General features: G+C 37.1%; 1 protein-coding gene across 1 annotated transcript; it reads right to left on the reverse strand.

The window, feature by feature from the left end:
* Positions 1–3,232: 3,232 nt before the first annotated feature.
* LOC311073600 (sodium-dependent lysophosphatidylcholine symporter 1) lies at positions 3,233–17,715 on the reverse strand. The gene is made up of 14 exons (XM_084099469.1): positions 17,570–17,715; positions 14,537–14,656; positions 13,511–13,635; positions 12,904–13,036; positions 12,480–12,558; positions 8,015–8,172; positions 7,233–7,323; positions 6,933–7,054; positions 6,653–6,736; positions 6,245–6,328; positions 6,033–6,145; positions 4,160–4,303; positions 3,839–4,015; positions 3,233–3,477 (listed from the first exon to the last, which is right to left on the reverse strand). Exons 1-14 carry the CDS (start codon positions 17,651–17,653, stop codon positions 3,432–3,434), a joined length of 1,560 nt encoding a protein of 519 aa, XP_083955595.1. The 5' UTR covers positions 17,654–17,715; the 3' UTR covers positions 3,233–3,431.
* Positions 17,716–20,211: the final 2,496 nt, after the last annotated feature.

Raw genomic sequence — 20,211 nt, forward strand, 5'->3', positions numbered from 1 at the left:
GAGAGAGAGAGAGAGAGAGAGAGAGAGAGAGAGAGAGAGGGAGGGAGGGGGGGGGATGCTGTCGGGTCACGTGACTGCTACGAGAAGACGCGTTGTGCTGTGCGTCTGCTGGAAACTCAAAAGAGGGGAGAGGGTCCAATGGCATCGCACTACAACATGATGACTGATGTGATCCGTCCCCTTTGCTACGAGTGAAAAATATAACTATTGTATTGGAGGACAAATAGTCATATTCAAAAGCAAATAATGATGTTTTAAAGCCTATTATTTATATTATTCTTATTATCAACTTATTATCAACAAAAATTTGTAGGATGGATGGATGGATGGATTCAAGACACACAGGCTAGATAGTTCAATTTAGATAGATAGATAGATAGATAGATAGATAGATAGATAGATAGATAGATAGATAGATAGATAGATAGATAGATAGATAGATAGATAGATAGATAGATAGATAGATAGATAGATAGATAGATAGATAGATAGATATTTTCACCTCTTCCAGCTCATTGTAATGTACCTGTTATATAACATGTTCTCAACACTCACTTGGTGTAATGTGGGTGACTGGAGTATAGTACATATCCACCTCCCACGTCCCCTGCATGAACAACTTGACAGTCACCCAACACATGTTGATCTTATATAGTTCAACTAAAAATTCTGCCACTATTAATTCACATCCATGTCGTTCCAAAATTGTTTATTTTTCTTATGTGGAACTTAGAAGAACGTATTTTGCCAATGGAATGGATACAATGGAACTCAATGGGCACCAAAACTGTACCAACAGAGAGAAAGTCATAGTGGTTTTGAGTGAGTAAATTATGACAGAATTTTAATTTTTTTACTGAACTGTTACTTTAAAGTTGGCAAGAAAAGGAAGTTGAGATAGTCTTTTATTCCCTATTGTGAAACAGCTTCTCGGAAAAGAAAAAAATGTAGGGCACACTTGATTTTGTCCATGGGGAATTGATTAGGTGATTGTGGTTTGCTATTGGTGTGATCTCATGTGAGTGACAGTTTGTTCCGTCTTAACCGAAACACACATCTTCAGAGACAATGGGAGGAGAAATTATTTTAATTAAATACTACGAGGGCACATGAATTAAAAATAATAATAATGTGCACGGATAAATACATTTGATTAAATACTGCAATATTCCATAAAAACAAGAACTGTCAACTTTGATTTCATGGTGACTTTAAGGCCTAATAAGTATTGGCCACAAGAGGGCGCTGAACAGTTTTCTGCAAGGCAAGACGACCTTGCACATATTTGCACATGGCTGTTTATTTATACACTTTTACATCATTATCATCATTACTATTTCTAAGCAAAAATGCTGATACAAGTAAATACATACACGACAAGCTGTGTGTATCTTTTCAATGTTATTATACTCTCTCAGCTTAATATGAATAGACAGTTATCAGCAAACCATTGATTGGTTGAATTCTCTGAAGAGTGTAAGCACTTTGCAGCAACATTGGCTTCACCAGTGGTCTGGGTTTGAGGCGGGACTATCTGTTTGTCTGGATATGAAGCAGAAATGACACTGCGGCTTTAAGTCTAGCCAACTAATGTTTCTCAATCATGTGGCCGGATGCAAACGGCTTAGACTAGTCTTACACTCTAAAAACTGCAGGGTTAAAAAATAACCCAACTTTAACCCCACTGCTGGGTCACTATTGGACAGAACACACGCTGGGTTGATTTGACCCAAGTGTTGGGTTTTAACATTTAACCCAGATTTCTGGGTCATTTATTTGACCCAACCAGTGGGTGAAATTAACCCTCTTGCTGGGTTAACTCTTACTCATGTGCTGGGGTATTTCCGGTCTCATTGCCTTAACAATAAAAATAGTAATAAATATTTGTTATAAAATAAAACAAATGTAAAATAATTATTGTCTCTGTAATACAATAAACCAAAGAGGCCACTGTAAAAAAAAGAAAATTTATATTTAATAGTTTTTTTTTAAACATTTTTAATAAAAAAATAACTCTAAAAAATAACTCTAAAATGAGCTTGCTGCTACCACAACTTATTAAAAATATAGGTAAATATTCCATATTAAAGTGGCGTGCTCCTCGAGTCAGAAGTGAAGAATCCAGAATCCAAGAATCCAAAAGAAGGAAAAACTAATAGACCAGTTGCTGGGTCAAAATAACCCAACCAGCTGTTTATTTGTGAATGACCCCCTAACAACTCATTTGACCAAGCATGAGCAACCCAAGAATGTGTTTATAGTACCCCAAACAACCCAGAATTTTGACCCGGCATAATCAACCCAACAAGTTGTTTACAGAAACAACCCAGCATTTTTTGGAGTGTGCAAGTTACTATTTTTTACTTTAACACTGGTCATAGTTTTTTTTATGTCAGTAACATAAAACAGTAAATTGGTCTAATTTGAATCCCCAAAGAAAGACTGGTTACCCCTTGACTAACTCTCTAAAAAAAAATATTAAAAAATAAAAAATAAAAACTTTTTTTTTTTTTTTTTACCAAAGCCTGGGTTGAGCCTTTGTTTTGGGTTATTTTTTTCAGTGTTTGAGTAGTTTTGTGTAACCCAGATCCTGGGTCAGATATAACAGTTATTTATATGAGATATATGAGTTATTTATCGCTGGCTTTTTGGGACTGTCTTCAGGAGAGAGCAGTGCAGCTCAGTCAAATTGGTGCATGTCTTCGGTTAAATACCGGTTTGTGTACATTTTTTTTTATTTATACATTCATTGTTGTTCTGTATATCGTTTCATTTTATGCAAAGCAACATACAGGATCCAGAATATAAATACTTAGAAAGTTAAAATATGTTCTCAGAACTGTGCACTGATTGTTTATGGACAGGTTATGGAGTCAGTCATAGCATATTTCGGCAACGATTGAAGCGGTCTGAAGTTAGAAGTTCCCCCGCTAAACATGATACAAACTTCGGCGCAAGATCCAGCGCCGTTACGGTGGAAACGGGACAACAGAGACTGGTCGATTTTACTTCTAATATTTGTTAAACGAGCTTAAATGTATGCAATGCGTATTCAAAACTATATAAAATATGCTGTACTGTAAAATAAAGGAATTATCATGCAAACCAGTAGTCGTGTTATTTTAATCCAGTGTTTTTAGAGTGTAGCCTACTAGTTGGCCTGACTTGTTCTTAAGACACAGTCTTATCAGTGACTGTTTATGCAACTGATCTTGAAACCACACTCACTACACACTTTAAATGTCTCCTTTATTCATCTCGAGTGTGTAAGATTTGTGAGATTCCTAAACAGTGTTGGAGTCCCTCCAGAACAGGACTGAGAAATATTCACCATGCACAATACAAAGCCTAAAAACATGTTGTTCATTATTAACAGTTCCACAACCTCTAAATGTTACAAAAGTAGTGGAATCCTTCTGTGACATCAGTGATTACTTCAGGCTCAGTTCTTCTTCTCCTTTCATGCTGGTCTCTGTCCTGTACATGTCAAGAAAACAGGCAGTGGTGGCACAGTTTAAACAGTTATTACAACCTAATGCAAAACTGGAACACAGTGTGAGAACATGAAGACATCACTGAATATGTTACTTAACTTAGTGGTGTTGAAATGAATGCAAAGACTAAAATAAAATTAACCTTTTGTTTGAAAGAAGTTGCTTCCGTATAGCAGAAAGATGTGGCAACAAAAAAATGTCAATAGTTCACTAAGAACATTTCTTATCTGTCATTATTTTATTAGTATGTAGAAAGAAGTAATGTATCACACATCAACCCCTCAACCCAGCCAGTTTTTCTCGAAAAATAAACCTCTCAATGTTATACAAACAGAAACACATACCCTGCTTTCCTTAAAGCTATCTGGATTTCCTGCCGTCGCTTTTCATTGATGGGATAGAAGCAAAAAATCACCAAGCTGATGAGCAACAGGCAGATGGGCACAGGAGCGAAGAGTATCCGCAGCGAGTATATCACCCCTGGATTATGTTTACAAGCACCAGGCTTGTATCCTGCGAAGCTGCAGAGTTAAGGATGAATGTTAACAAAGTATTGTGAAATCGGTCACAGAAGGTTTTTGGGGGTTCAAATAAAAACTTTTAAAAATAACATTTGTTACCATTGTTGGCAAACAAAACACAATCTGATTGAAGGAAGCTCTTACTGTAGTACCAAAGTTGAGATTCCAACAGCCATGCCTCCACCAAATTTGTTAAAGAAAACATAACAGGAGTAGAATAGTGGTTCTAGATCCTGGCAAGATGGGTTCTTGACTTTGAAGTCATCCACTACATCTGGCAGCATTGACCTAAAATAAACAATTAATCTGGTTTTATAGTATGCCTATGGCATGTTCAATATATATAATCTGACCAAAAATACTGTATTATAAAAACAGTATTATTGTGAAATGTTCTATTTTCAGCAGCAATTGCTCCAGTTTTCAGTGTCACATGATCCTTCAGAAATCATTCTAAAAAGCTGATTTGTTGCTCAAGAAACATTTCTTATTATCAATGTTGAAAACAGTTTTTGTGGAATTATACATTTTTGATTAATAAAAAGTTCAACCGTAAAGCATTTATTTGGAATAGAGAGCCTAAGTCCCTCCCCTTCCGGTGGAACACAATGGGACCATGGCTGCGTTCCAGTCCACTTTTAGACACGCACTTGCGAACTTCCCTAAGCACTTCCCCTCGGGGAAATCCCTGCCGCCATTTTGAAGTGCATTCCACTTCGTGAAGTGGACGAGGGAAGTTTATATGGAGAGACCCTCGTTCCCTCGATTTTGACCGAGGGAGCGAGTCTACTTCATATGTACACTTCAGGTACCTATATGTCCCACAATGCAGTACGATTGTGACGTCACCACATATCTCGTCTAATCACCACCACAACAAACAACTCTATGATATATTAATTATATATATACATTTGGATGCTGCATTAAACACATTCTTAAAGGGAAAAAATTTAAATAATAAATAAACTCCATAGCTGATTCCAAGTGATCAAGGGCTTAGGATGTTCCAGTTCAGCCCGGCGCAGTTTCCGCCAGTAGTGGGCACTCGTGCAACGTAAGCAATGACGTACATCCGAGTGAACGAGATGGAGGGAAGTTAGCGAGTGAAGGGCATGACAATTTTGGACTGGAACGCAGCATTTATTTCGGAAAAATATTGTATGGTAGTCAATGGCGAGAGACAACAAATATTTTGATCTCGTTTGAATTGTGCCCTGAATTACACATATGATGTTTGTCAATTTAAAAGATACATTTTAAAGTCAAGAAAGTCGCAGTTTGATGTAAAACTGTTGAGGTATAAGACTGTGAAAATACATAATTACAAAGACTACAAACCCAAAAGGCGCACATGTGACGTCATACCTTTTCTCTCAATGAATGAAGCTAACTTAACTGAAGCTAACGTCTTTCATTTTTTCTATAGTCTTACGTTATAATCGTAACGTTACGCCGTCATGCCTGAGTGTTTTGTGCCAGACTGCACACATACGAGCAACGGATGGTGACGTACATAGTGAGAGACAAGAGATGTAGTTTGTAGATGTAGATTTTCACATAAAACTAAATGTTACTCTTCTTTTTTAGGACAAACTTTCATAATTATCTTTTAAATGGACAAACATCATATGTGTAATTCAGGGCACAGTTCAGACGGAATAAAAAGATAAGTTGTCTCTCGCCATTGACTACCATACATATTTTTTCCGAAATAAGGTCCCATGAGCCGGAAGCGGAGGGGAGGGACTTAGGCTCTCTATAGAAATCTTTTGCAACAATGTAAAAGTCGTTACGGTCACTTTTGATGAATTGAATGTGTCCTTGATAAATAAAAGCTTACTTATAGCTTGACTATGTGCATTACAGCATGGGAAGGGTATGCTAATTCCCAGCTGACCACTATCTGGGTTAGCGTAATGTCTCAATAATGCAAGAGGAGCCGCTGTGGAGTATGTATTGGAGCAAGTAAGGGCTTTAACAATGAAGAAGAGATATTTTATAACGATTACATTACCAAGGGAGTAAAAAGAGGGCTGCCATACTTGTGCCGGCTAACGTGGACATAATAATGAAGACGGGTAAATTACTTTCCGCTAGGGATATCACAATTAGAGCTGGGATGTAAATCTGCAGAAGAGAAAGAAAGATGAAACCATGGAAACAAATATACAGCTTTAATTGTAAAAGCCATTAAAAAAAAAACAATTAACAAAAAGTAGTGCTCACTGAAAGGCCGATGAATATTGTGGTCTTCTTGCCTATTTTGACCAATAATGTCTGCCACACCGGGATTGATATTGTGGCTGCTGTCTGTAGAAGAGCAGAAAGGATAATATTTCTAACTATCCCTTCAAATTAACAGCTAAACCTGCCTGAATATTGTATAATTTTACATGTTTAAGATAAAACATTCAAAAACATATAAGTTGTTGTAGCCTACTTTAATATAATTTTAAAATGTAATTAATATAATATAATACTTCATGTTGTAACATCAAAATTAATGGGTCAAGTTTTCTATTTAATTTGATACTATTTAACAGGTAAAGCAGCCTGACACCTTTTTTAGATCATGCAGAAATAGCTATTTGCAGTACTTCATACTATAAACTTTTGAAATAATGGATACCTCACCAATAATATGAGAACAAGATGCTGAAAATATGGTCCCATTTTTGTTGCATGAGTACAGAAGAGGGCGAAATTTCCCTGAGCCATCTGAAACAAATATTCTTATCATCACGACTACAGTCATACTTTATAAATTCCATTTTTTGTCTCTACTGTTTGACTAATATAAAAACTATAATACATAACAGGGCATCTTTCTAGGCAATTCAAACATGTTCATTTTGGTATATTAACTACAAACACTTCAAAATAAATTCATGATTTAAACAGATAAACGTCTGACCTGGAAGGCAAGTGAAGCAAAGAGGAAGCCAAATACAAGCCGCACATATGAAGTGTGTCCCCATATCATCTTCATACCAGAAAGATAGGAGACATTTATACGGTCCAGTTTACTCAGAGGGGCTAAAGTAAAATGTAGACACATGCAAATCATTGAAGTACTCTAGACGTCACTGCATCTAGTCATTTGTCCCCAAAAATACATAAAGTGTTTGAAACTGATGTGGTAGGCTACTATTAGTGAAGCTTGAAAGAACATGTGGCATGGTATTTGAACTCATGGTAATTCATTTGGACTTACCCAACTGCTCCTTTACTCCAAGAAAAAGCACGAGGCAGCACAAAAAGTACAGCATTCCTAATGTCAGTGCACCAGTCATATAGGCTGTTCTCTGTAGAAATTACAAGACACATGGCACTATACCTTTCAAAACACTTTAATTCTGCATTACAAAAGATTTATATTTCAAATAAATGTTGTTCTTTTAAAATTTCCATCAGTTCAAGAATACTGACAAAAATGTATGATGGTTTCTACAAAAATATTAAGTAGCATAACTATTTTCAAGATTGCTAATAATAAGAAATGTTTCTGAAGCGTCAAATCATCATATTAGAATGATTTCTGAAGAATGTGACACTGAAGACTGGAGTAATGATGCTGAAATTTTACTGTATTTTTGATCAAATAAATGCAGCCTCAGTAATCATAAGAGAATGCTCTCAAAAACATAAGACCCCAAACTTTTGAATAGTACTGTTAATTCAACTAAATCTACAAAACTTAAAATATCTTGTCTAGAGAGTCTAATTCCTGTTCCTGGAAATAAAACAGAAGAATTTAGACATACATTTTATGCCTATTGGAGAGAAACACTTCCAGAGAAAGGCCCTACGTTTGCTCAAAACAGAAAGCATATTATCTTCTACACATGACTGTATTATGGATTTAAGAAAAACAGTTGCCTTGATAGTTTGCAGTCAATATGTGTGGCCATTTCACAAGCAATAACTAATAAGAACTTCCACTATATCCGTTAATGTGCTTGACACAATGGTAAAAGGGTATTTTCTGTGCCTCACTGTATTTTGTAGAGATATGTCATCTGTGTGGTTCCCAGAAGGCCCATCCGTGCCATTCTGTAAGCTGCAGAAGTGTGTTTTTTTGGCATGGTGCCCCCCCACTATCTGACCCTGAATGGCAGCTCCCGCCAGGGTGGCGAACACTTCCATGCCCATTCCTGTATCATGACAGAGAGCAAAGGTCTTGACTGTTTTCTCTTTTAAACAGGAAACAGATTTCAGTTAAGGTTATAGCCTTTCAATCCAAGTAAATATAGATAAATCCCTGTAACCTGCTTACAAATAATAATAATAAAGGTAGAAGAGAGGAAGTTTCTTCATTACAGTTTTTTTCCATTGGTTTGGCTCATTTCTTGAAACAGAAATGACATTCTCAAAACAACATGGACAAACCTCCAAACCACTTGGCAATTGTTCAAAACAGAATTTAATTTCTCATTCATTTCATCAAATTGCAAATGTCTAAGTACATGTCTCAATGTCTCAGTACATCTTTGCAAATGATTAAGTACAGGTAGCCTACATTTAGCACAATTTCCAAGTGAATAGATCTTGTTGATCTAAACTGATTGTTGATTCTCAGTCTAATGGTTGTTCGCTCCAAAACGTGTCAGCGTCATTTCATTGTATAAGTCATCACATGCACAATAGTCTGTTCAATTGTCAAAATTAGTCAAGAACAATACCATGAATACCATATATGAATCCCTTGGAAAATTTGATAAATTGATTACAGCAATTGACAGTCAGGTGAAACTAGAACTTGACCAATGAAGGAGGAGTTTCACACATCTCAGATGACCAATCAAACAGTATGTTTAGTTACTGTGAATGTACTGTTTACTGTGAATGCTGCCAAACATGTATGTATAGAGCTTGACCATGCAGGACCAGTACAATTTCTGAACATGGAGGCACCTGGCCAAGTAAATGAACAAGGGCAACTGCCTGCTCGAGGAAGAAGAAGAGGAGGAGGAGGAGGAGGAGGAGTAAGGGTGCGTGGTGGAACCAATGGAATAGGGAGAAGAGGCAGAGGAGCATGAAGACACCATGCTGTCCCAACTCGGGCCACAATTATAGACCATGTCATCAACCATGGCCTCACACACAATGGCGGAGGCAGGTCGCCGAGTGCAGCCTAATGTGCCTCGCTCTACAGTCTCCTCCATCATCCAAACCTTTCGCAGGGAAAACAGGTATGTTGTCAGTCAATGATGGAAATATATGTTGTATAGGACAGGACACTGTGCATAGAGCAAGAAATAAATTTATTTACACATTTACCTATTCATTTAGTGTGTGTGTGTGTGTGTGTGTGTGTGTGTGTGTGTGTGTGTGTGTGTGTGTGTGTGTGTGTGTGTGTGTGTGTGTGTGTGTGTGCGTGTGTGCGTGTGTGTGTGTGTGATTGTGATTGTGTGATAGGCCTACAGTAATATCTTACCTCAATGGGATGTTATGATACTAAAACTGACAAGATAAACATTGGAGAAAATAAACTATGTAAACAATAAAATAGTTTATTTTCTACAGTATTGATGATACAGTTTACAGTAGTATTCGAGTCACTGTGCAGTGATGCATTAGAATTGTGGTAAAGTTACTGTAAGTAAAACAACAATACAATTACATAGGTAACTCATTCTGTAAGGAATACATAAAGTATACATTACGAATGGAGTGTTGTCCTTTGAATTCTATGTCTAGGATTGGACGACAACCTTGCACGGGTGGCAGAGCAAAACTTTTCAATGAACAACAAGAACAAGAGATCTGTAACATGGTGATGGCAAATAATGCCATCACATTGAGACAGATCCGCGCTGCAATCCTACAAGACAATGCCATATTCCAAAATGTCAACTCTCTATAAGCATCTCCACAATAGACTGGATACTGAAGAAGCATCAGATGACAATGAAGCAAATTTACAGGGTACCATTTGAGAGGAACTCTGATAGAGTGAAAGAGCTGCGGTACCAGTATGTAAGTCAGTTGCTGGTTGTCCATCATTATAATCTTTTTACAATTAAGCAGTGATTCCCAAACTTTTTTGGCTTCAGTACCCACTTTACCTGATTTGTGTATCCAGGTAATCCAGGTATGAAAGTATTTGATTTATCTGACTTCAACATTTCGCCTTAAAACTGCAGCTTACTGTATGATGCAATTATCCTTATAATCCTTATTTTGAAGAATATAACATACAATAAGAAAAAGGGTCAAAGAGCTGCAATTAGTGCCTCCCATGTAAATCTATCTAATACTGTGGGTTTTACTGTAACATTTCAGTAAGTCTAGTCATTGATGATTTTCCCCCTCCCCTTTCTGTCAAATACCCCCTGTAGTACCTCTGCATAGGGGTACATGTACCCCAGGTTTGGAACCACTGGAGTAGTGGCCAGTAGTATATTGAACTTGTGGAGAACATAGAACATTCCTATGTAATTGTCTGTAACTGTGACTCTTCTGTATGATTTGATGTTTTCCTTTTTTACGCTATATTGTAGAGAATAATGGTATTGAAAGGAAACGAGACCCCTCACATCCTTGTGTTTGTGGATAAAGCTGGCTTCAACCTGGCCTAGGGCCGAAGACGTGGCCGTAATATTATTGGCCACCGGGCCACGGTGGATGTCCCAGGCCAGCGAGGGGGCAATATAACTATGTGTGCTGCCATATCTGAGAATGGTGTGGCCACTCACATCCCCAGTCTTGGCCCATACAATACGCAGAAGCTCCTCATCTTCTTGGACCGCCTTCATTTTGATTTGATCCCTGAAAATGAGAGAGGTCTCGTAGGGCCTCACCTACCACAATATGCCATTGTATGGGACAATGTGAATTTCCACCGTGGCCCGCTCATCAGGGCCGGGTTCACTACTCATCCAAGGATGGTCATGGTGTTCCTACCACCTTACTCTCCTTTCCTCAATCCTATTGAGGAGTATTTCTCCGCTTGGAGGTGGAGAGTGTATGAGCATCGGGCTCAAGATCAGAGGTCCCTGCTCCATGTGCGGATATTACAGGAGCTCAGTGTAGGGGATGGTTGCGACATGCACGCCGTTTCTTCCCTCGTTGCATCGCAAGGGAGAATATACACTGTGATGTGGACGAGCATCTGTGGCCAGACAGACAGCAGCGTGTGGATGGCCAGGAGGGTGAGGACGGTGGCCAGGAGAGGGAGGGTGAGGACAGCGACCAGTGAAGAACTGTTAGTTGTGAAACTTGTTTTTTGTTTGTGTGTTTATATTACAGTATATTATGCTGTATACATTTTCTTTTTACTCTGATGTATGGAAGTTACTTTATGTGTGTAAATGATAATGGTTACAATTTCCTTGGCAGTATGAGTGCAATGTGTGATGTCAAACCTTGGAGGCTACTCTTACCCTAAAATCCTATTTCTTTTTTCCTTTTTTCAGTTTTATACACAATTGTATTCTGTTAGCTAGACAAAAAAAACAGTACAGTAACCATTGTCAATGAAGGACTGGGCTAAGACTGAAAGGTGGACATGAGGGATATTTCAATGGTCCTCTGCCATAGTGACAAAACATCTAAACATTTTGACTTGCAGTGCTTACACAATGCCAAAGGGACGAAGCATTTTGGGGGCACTGACTGTTTAAATGAGAAGGAAATTTAGTTTTGACACATGAGTGAACTGTTTTGGGAGAGGTATGAACTTTTGCAGGTATACCATGGTGTTGTGCCAAACCATCCAAGTTATTTTGGCAAAAGCACCAAGAGTGTTGAGAACGTCCGGTCTGTTTCAAGAAATGAGCCAAAGCAATTGAGAAGGATCTTTGCCATTTTCGTGGCACTGACTGTTTATATGGGAAAGGAATTTAGTTTTGAAGCATGAGTGAACAGTTTTAGGAGAGATATGAGCTTTTGCAAGTGAGCTATAGTGTTGTGCTGAACTGTAAGACTGTTTTGCCAAATGATCTTAGAGCTTTGAGAATGTAATTTCTGTTTCAAGAAATGAGCCAAAACAATGGAGAAAAACTGTAATAAATTTGATCACTCTTTCTATCTATTGCTCTCTCTATGTCAACGCCTTTTCAAAACTCAAGACAACATTCAAAGTTTTTCTTTTTGGAATTTCTTTGAATTCCAATTCATTTCAATTTTACTTCCTTTCTCAATTCAAATTCAGGAATTTAATAGGCATTCTAAATTCAATTCTGAAAGCCACACAACACTTTTATTACACTGAACAAATGATTTTGTAATTGGCCTGTTTCTTTTGAATGCTTTTGAATGTCCAATCTTTGGAAATGTCTAGATTATCAGCCATTTTTTGTCACTGTAAATGACAGATGAAGGCTGTAATAGCCACAGCCACAGGATATGAAAAGTTAAGATGCATGACAATTAGATCAACTTGCCCAACACTTATCTCCTACAAATCTATTTGGTGCTTGAACCACAATGATTGTCATTTGAGGCTATATTTTCTTACTGTAACCAGTGGCTGAGTCTCGGTCCTTCTCATTCCCCCCCAGAAACATGTTGAGGGAAGAATACGGCACATGGTAGCACTGAGCAAGACAGAAAGAGAAAGAAATGTTTCGGATTGTGAACTTTTGAATCAAATTACACGTTATATTAGCAAACATAGCTGTTTGAAAATTACAGTAATGAGTTCTATATTTAATCACCATAAGTACTTCAGAGGAAAGAGCTTAGCACAATAGTGACACTGTATTTTTGTTTGCAATGTAAAATGAATTCAAATTCTAAAGCATTATTACCTCAGTTCAAAAACAAATTTAAATTGGGTCATCCCCTAAGCAGGAAATGTCCTTAACAGCTGATTTTTTTTTAACGCTGAACGTGTAAAACAACTGAAAACTGTGGGCAGATAATAGTAATAGTGGGCTTACACTCATGAAGGTGTCAAACAGACAGCACCATATGAAGTACCAGCTGAAACTGAAGGCAGAGGACATGGTGTCCTGTGGGGTATACCAGAGCATGACGTACGATAGGACCCCAAGTGGCATAGTTAAAACAATCCTGTGTAAAGAGGGTGGATCACATAATGATGCACATTAGGCACATAAAAAAACAAAAATAAAAAAAAAACACAATCGTCATTTATATGCTCTAGGAAGTGCTTCACACTAAGTCAGATATTAAAGGAATAGTTCACTTTAAAATGAAAATTCTGTCATCATATACTCACCCTCATGTTGTTTCAAACCTGTATGAATTTCTTTCTTCTGCTGAACAGAAAGGAAGATATTTAGAAGAATGTCAGTAACCAGGCAGTTTCTGGTCTCATTGACTTCCATAGTAGGAAAAAAATATACTATGGAAGTCAATGGGACCCAGAAACTGTCTGGTTACTGACATTCTTCTAAATATCTTCATTTGTGTTCAGCAGAAGAAAGAAATTCATACAGGTTTGAAACAACATGAGGGTGAGTATATGATGACAGAATTTTCATTTTAAAGTGAACTATTCCTTTAACCAGTACACTCACTCACCAAGGAATAAGTTTACCAATTCTGGTCCGGCCACTCTTGCTCACAGCATATCCAATCAGAGGATCCGTAATGGCATCCCAAGCTCGACCGAGGAAGAGGATGATGGATGCAGAGAAAGCTTCCATCTATGGAAAAACATTTGACCAGAAGAAAATTACTTATTTCTCATAAAACACTCATTATACCACATTATTGTAAAAAAAAAAAAATGTAATATGTATAATATGTAAATACTTCTGTAATAAAACAAAAAAAATCGTTTACTTATAAAACAATGTTTTACGAAGTTATTCAAGTAAAACATTAATTTTCACAGGATATTTTCACATACTTCTTTTTTAACTTCCTGTGCTAACAGTTCAGTAAAAAGTGTTAAGTGTGTGGCATACAAACATGCCATGCAAATTGAGGAAGAGTTGAAATAGACCATGATGCGTTTAATAAATGTCAGTTGTTCGAACTACAGCTCACACAGTGATTGTCTCTCATGAATGCCCCAAAACTCCCTCAAATAGACCTTTAATTTATCAGTCTAGATCCTTTAACCACAATGGGATGTTTTTTTTATTGTCTTATTGTTTGTTGTTTGGTTAGATTTTAATGGAAATAATGTTCAGTTAAGTTATACAGCAGACTGGATTATATTTAGTTCAAATAATCAAACAATATCATGTCGCACATTCACACAGTGAAAAAGCAGAACTATCATTATTATGTAAACAATTGGCACATTTTGTATTGTTAAACAAATAACATTCATATTACTGTTATATAGGGTGATTTCCTGCATCACTAACCAAACTAATGGGTGTGGAAGTGTTAAAAATCTAAATGTTTTTTCCTTTATGTATCATTTATGTATAATTTTTTTTCAGAAGGTCAATGTATTAGGTATATCATGTTTTACTAAGAGTATCTGACAGGCTCCTGTGACAGTGAATTTGTACAGAGGCCATACATATTTATATGGTGTTCAACACCGACATCTGCTGAAGAAGAACACATCTTGTATTCTTTTATACTCACCTTCACAACATCCAGTAAAAAGATCTGCATGAAAAAGCCCTTGGCGGTTGCAGTCATTTGATAAGGCATTCCTCCAATGGCATAGCACAGTTTCCTGGACAAAGGGATGCCTGGAGTTATCTGCACGAGATTAACATGTAAGCATCAATATCACATGTGAATGCTTTAGTGAATGATAGATCTTTCTAAACCCGTAAGACTTTCGTTCATCTACGAAACAGAAGATTGAAGATCTTTTCGATGAAATCTGAGAGCTTTCTTTCCCTTCACAGACAGCTATGCAACTACTATGAATGCGGCAAGAAGAGCATGCGGCAAGAAGGGCGGGGCCCAGAGCCATGGGAATGGAGCGAGGCCGGTGGCGCGATTGCTATTGCTCTGTGAATTCCGCGGTGCTATCGAGCTAAGCCGACTCTACTGCCATAGACCATAGACTCTTCCCTGAACACTAACCTTGCTACAGGTTTTATTTTACTCAAAAATTTTCTTAAGAGACTCAATTGCTTTATATAATGAACAGATTTAATTTAGGCTTTTATTAACATTTAAACATTGATCAGCAAACATAAACATGCAAGAACAAACCTCATTGGTTCTTGCTGAAGCTCAAACATGCTGTGTAACACACGAGAATGAACCGCATTGGTTCTTGAGGAAGCTCAAACATGCTGTGTAACACACGAGAATGAACCGCATTGGTTCTTGAGGAAGCTCAAACATGCTGCGTAACACAAGAGAATGAACCTCAGTGGTTCTTGAGGAAGCTCAAACATGCTGCGTAACACACGAGAATGAACCTCAGTGGTTCTTGAGGAAGCTCAAACATGCTGCGTAACACACGAGAATGAACCTCAGTGGTTCTTGAGGAAGCTCAAACATGCTGCGTAACACAAGTGAATGAACCTCAGTGGTTCTTGAGGAAGCTCAAACATGCTGCGTAACACAAGAGAAGCTCAAACATGCTGCGTAACACAAGTGAATGAACCTCAGTGGTTCTTGAGGAAGCTCAAACATGCTGCGTAACACAAGAGAATGAACCTCAGTGGTTCTTGAGGAAGCTCAAACATGCTGCGTAACACAAGTGAATGAACCTCAGTGGTTCTTGAGGAAGCTCAAACATGCTGTGTAACACAAGAGAATGAACCTCAGTGGTTCTTGAGGAAGCTCAAACATGCTGCGTAACACAAGAGAATGAACCTCAGTGGTTCTTGAGGAAGCTCAAACATGCTGCGTAACACACGAGAATGAACCTCAGTGGTTCTTGAGGAAGCTCAAACATGCTGCGTAACACACGAGAATGAACCTCAGTGGTTCTTGAGGAAGCTCAAACATGCTGCGTAACACAAGTGAATGAACCTCAGTGGTTCTTGAGGAAGCTCAAACATGCTGCGTAACACAAGAGAAGCTCAAACATGCTGCGTAACACAAGTGAATGAACCTCAGTGGTTCTTGAGGAAGCTCAAACATGCTGCGTAACACAAGAGAATGAACCTCAGTGGTTCTTGAGGAAGCTCAAACATGCTGCGTAACACAAGTGAATGAACCTCAGTGGTTCTTGAGGAAGCTCAAACATGCTGTGTAACACAAGAGAATGAACCTCAGTGGTTCTTGAGGAAGCTCAAACATGCTGCGTAACACAAGAGAATGAACCTCAGTGGTTCTTGAGGAAGCTCAAACATGCTGCGTAACACACGAGAATGAACCTCAGTGGTTCTTGAGGAAGCTCAAACATGCTGCGTAACACACGAGAATGAACCTCAGTGGTTCTTGAGGAAGCTCAAACATGCTGCGTAACACAAGAGAAGCTCAAACATGCTGCGTAACACAAGAGAATGAACCTCAGTGGTTCTTGAGGAAGCTCAAACATGCTCCGTAACACGAGAATGAACCTCAGTGGTTCTTGAGGAAGCTCATGTTTGCCTCCCTTGGTTGCCACTGAATGTTATAAAAACATGCAAATATGACCCTAACCTGGGGTAAAACACCCCAACTATTTGACAAACTGTTAAGCCCTAATTCAATTCAGCTGGACAGCACAGTCAGTCAACTGTGACTGAGACACTTCACATTTATAGCATTATACCTGTATACAGGTACTGTCATTTACAAACAAAATTTAGGCCATCATTGGAAAAGTTCAAGAGTTAAGCTGTTCATGTTATTTAATTTCAAATAGCAGATCAAAAATGTGTTGTTGTGCTGTAGTATAATATATTACTTATTTTCAATACAATATTTGCAAAAATGTGTAATATATATGAAAAACATAGGGTGTCCAAAAACTTTTGACCGGTAGTGTATGTGAATAAAAGCCTAAATTTAATGTTTATCATATAAAGCGACCGTATCTCTTCAGAAAATGTGGACTAAACTCAATCCATACGGATTAGTTTTACAATCTCTTTATGAACTTTTTAAAGCATCAAAGTGTCAGTTGCGTAGCTGATAATGGAGGGACAGAAATCTCTCAGATATAATCAAAAAGATCTTAATTTGTGTTTAGAAGATTAACTGGTTTTATGGGTTTGATACGACATGAGGGTGCGTAATGACAGAATTTTAATTTTTGGGAGAACAATCCCTTTAACAAGAAAAAAAAAAGCATTTTAATATAGAACAAGTCAGAAAATATAAACAGGCTACCTATTTGATATTTTGGTAACACTTTATTTTACAGTGTCCTTGTTACACGTTACATATATAAATTGTGCATAATTACATGCAACCAACCCTAAACCACACCCTAACCCTATAGTAAGTAGGCTACATAGTTAATTATTATTACTCAGTACATAAATATATAATTAGGCTACACTGTAACACGGACACCTTAAAATAAAGTGTAACCGATTTTTTTTCGGTTACACTTTATTAAGTCACCAGCAAAATGAGCATACTCACATGCCAATTGGCCAACTGTTTATAGGCTATATTTGTTCCAACATATTTTAGAGTTTCTATGTTGCCGAAGCCATGTAAGTTATTTACATACTAAACCCACTGATGTTTTCAAATTCTCTCTAAAAGTCATACCTGCTGATTGTCGTCATTTTCAGTCGGGCAGTTTATGCTGTCATCTATTCGATTGTTCAGTATATTCCCATTATTGTTGGCCATCCTTCAGTTATCGTGAAAAAGAGTTGTAGGCTACTTTAGATTTTCTAGCGCTTTTATACTTGATGCAAAGTAGGCGCGGCCAGTTCCTCTACGAAAGCAGTTGAGGATGCCCAGTGCCCAGAAAGTTTCTCAATATTATGTAACGACATTTGTATTCTCTCTGGCTTACAATAATTGTTCTGATACAAATACCGAGTCAAAAGTTGTGTTTTCTCTAAGAGTGTTTTATTGTTGTTGTTGTTGTTGTTGTTGTTGTTGTTGTTGTTGTTTTGCAATCTCTTCATTTAGATTTTTTTTTTCTCTCTCCAAATGTTTAATCGCATTGCGGTTGGATGAATAGGCTAATTGTATCCAAAGGTAGAACTGTGTTCTCAGGACATGCATATATTTTTTTTCTTAAATGTCAGATTGGGGCAAGTTGTCACGTGTTTTAAACCTTTATATTATTTCTTGGGCAACTTTATCTTCTTTCCTAGAAAGCAGATTGAAATATTATGACATTGCATTCTTGATCACGTGATCACGGGTCATTATAACATAGCTTAAATTTATAGCATTTATTTCATTATGCCCATGAATTTAGCAGTCTCTAGTCTAGTATATTTGATATCTAAACCCTGCTCACATTTTCAAGTTTTCGATCACTAGGCTGTATAATTCCCAGATGTTATTTGTGTCGTTTTTGTTTGGTTTCACTGCATCAAACCTGGTATAGTGTGAACAGTGGCTTTGCTGTTCTGATAAAAAATGATGTTTGATAAAAAGATGGATTAAGGACATGAATAAAGATGAACAAAATAAAGCTCACTACTTTGGACTTTCTCCGTACAATTTTTAATCTTTAACTTGTGAAAGAAGACACAAGTTTAATATTGAGTGAATGTGCACATGAAATCTAGCATTTAGGGTGAATTCGAGTAATCTGGGACATTGGGTAATAGGACACCTAAGCTCCAATGTGTTTATTTCCTGCTCTAACAAAATATAGTCAACAGGACTTTTAGCATGGATGCCATGTGACTGAAAACACATGACTTTATGGGGGTGATGCCACAGAAGCAGGCAGGGCACTTGTCAATCAAAAAGCTCCCCTGGGAATTTCATGACAAGGTCATTGACATAGGATACTGACTAGATTAATGTTAGATTAGGACATAAATATTTCATTAATAAGACAATGTTCCTAATTGTTGTCAAATTATGTTTGTGATCTATTCAAGCAACAAAATATGTATTAAAGTGTTGAAAATGTGTTTTATTTTTTATTTTTTTGTTATCCCACTTTATTAAATATGATTGAGAATGTGGGACAGCATGCTTTGGGTAATCTGGGACAGTCTTCAAATGGGGGAAATATGCATTTAGGACCTTTATAAGTCTAATGATAAGGGCATAGATCTCATTACAAATTAGTGTACACCACTGATATACTTTAAAATGAACTCTAATATAAAGCCAATCAGGGTTTGAAATTAACACCCGCCAACCTGCCAAATGCGGATAAAAATCAACTGTGGTGGATAACGCTGTCAAATCACTAGCCAAATTGGCAGGTTAATTATTATTTTTTCTCACTTTGCTGAGCCTCTCACCTCCAAGGAGTGTTTGTTCCCTGAATAGCCCCAATTTGAATGGAGAATTTAAATGAATAACCAAATGAATAATCCGTTAATCAAATAGTTGTTTGCTGTTGCTTAAATTTTAGTTGATATTTTTTAAAATATTATAAATGAATTTAAAAGAATTAACACAGTAGATTGTTAATCCTGTGATCGAAATTATTTTTCCTGATATTGGAACACTCTTTATGTAAATATATGACTAGCCTATATGTGTATATGAATTAATGAAATTTCTATGAATATTATACATTTTCGAATTGAGATTTCCGTAGCCTACTTGTCATTTTTTCATAATGCTTTTTAAAAATTATGGTGAATATTGGCTTTTTTTTAGGCCTAACACGTGTCCCAGATTATCAGATTCAGGCAGAATATATATATAATATATATATATTTTAATTATGACATTTTTATATATATATATAAAATAAATTAAAATTTCATCACAAATCAGAGCAAAGCTAGCCTAGCTAATATAATTATAAACTGCCTAAGCATGTGAGAGTTGAGGGAACACCTCCTGGCACAGAATATATTGTGCGCTGTAGAAAGTGCAGAACAGCAGAAGCAGGCTTGGGCTCAATGTCCACAATGTAAAATAATTGAAAGAATATTTCAACATCTTGTAAAAGACTGTCTTGCTCCAGTACCACTTCACCCACAATAACGAAGGCTTATTTATTAAATGAGGGAATTGCCTCTGTTGCTCCTCATCCAAATACTGAATGATATTTCTTCTTTTTAACAGAATTTTAAGATGGAAAATATTCACACATACATAGGATTAAACAATACCATAATGTATTGTACTTTCAGGCTGTAACGTATAGGCAAGGACGAAGTGGAGAGAGAATCCATATGCTAACACAAATTTAATAGACAAACATAAACGCAAGATAATCCAAAAACAAGGGTAACAGCTAAAAAGCAGAGGCA

Source organism: Abramis brama (genome assembly GCF_963993115.1).
Source record: "Abramis brama genome assembly, chromosome: 22".
NCBI classification, from domain to species: Eukaryota; Metazoa; Chordata; class Actinopteri; order Cypriniformes; family Leuciscidae; genus Abramis; species Abramis brama.

Excerpts from the sequence above, each read along its gene's own strand:
- LOC311073600 (XM_084099469.1), bottom strand. The coding sequence starts at position 17,653 with ATGGCCAACAATAATGGGAATATACTGAACAATCGAATAGATGACAGC. Across the intron at positions 7,324-8,014 it reads ACATATCTCTACAAAATACA|AGAACAGCCTATATGACTGG; the intron begins GTGAGGCACAGA and ends TAATTTCTACAG. Across the intron at positions 6,329-6,652 it reads ATCTTGTTCTCATATTATTG|ACAGCAGCCACAATATCAAT; the intron begins GTGAGGTATCCA and ends GCTCTTCTACAG.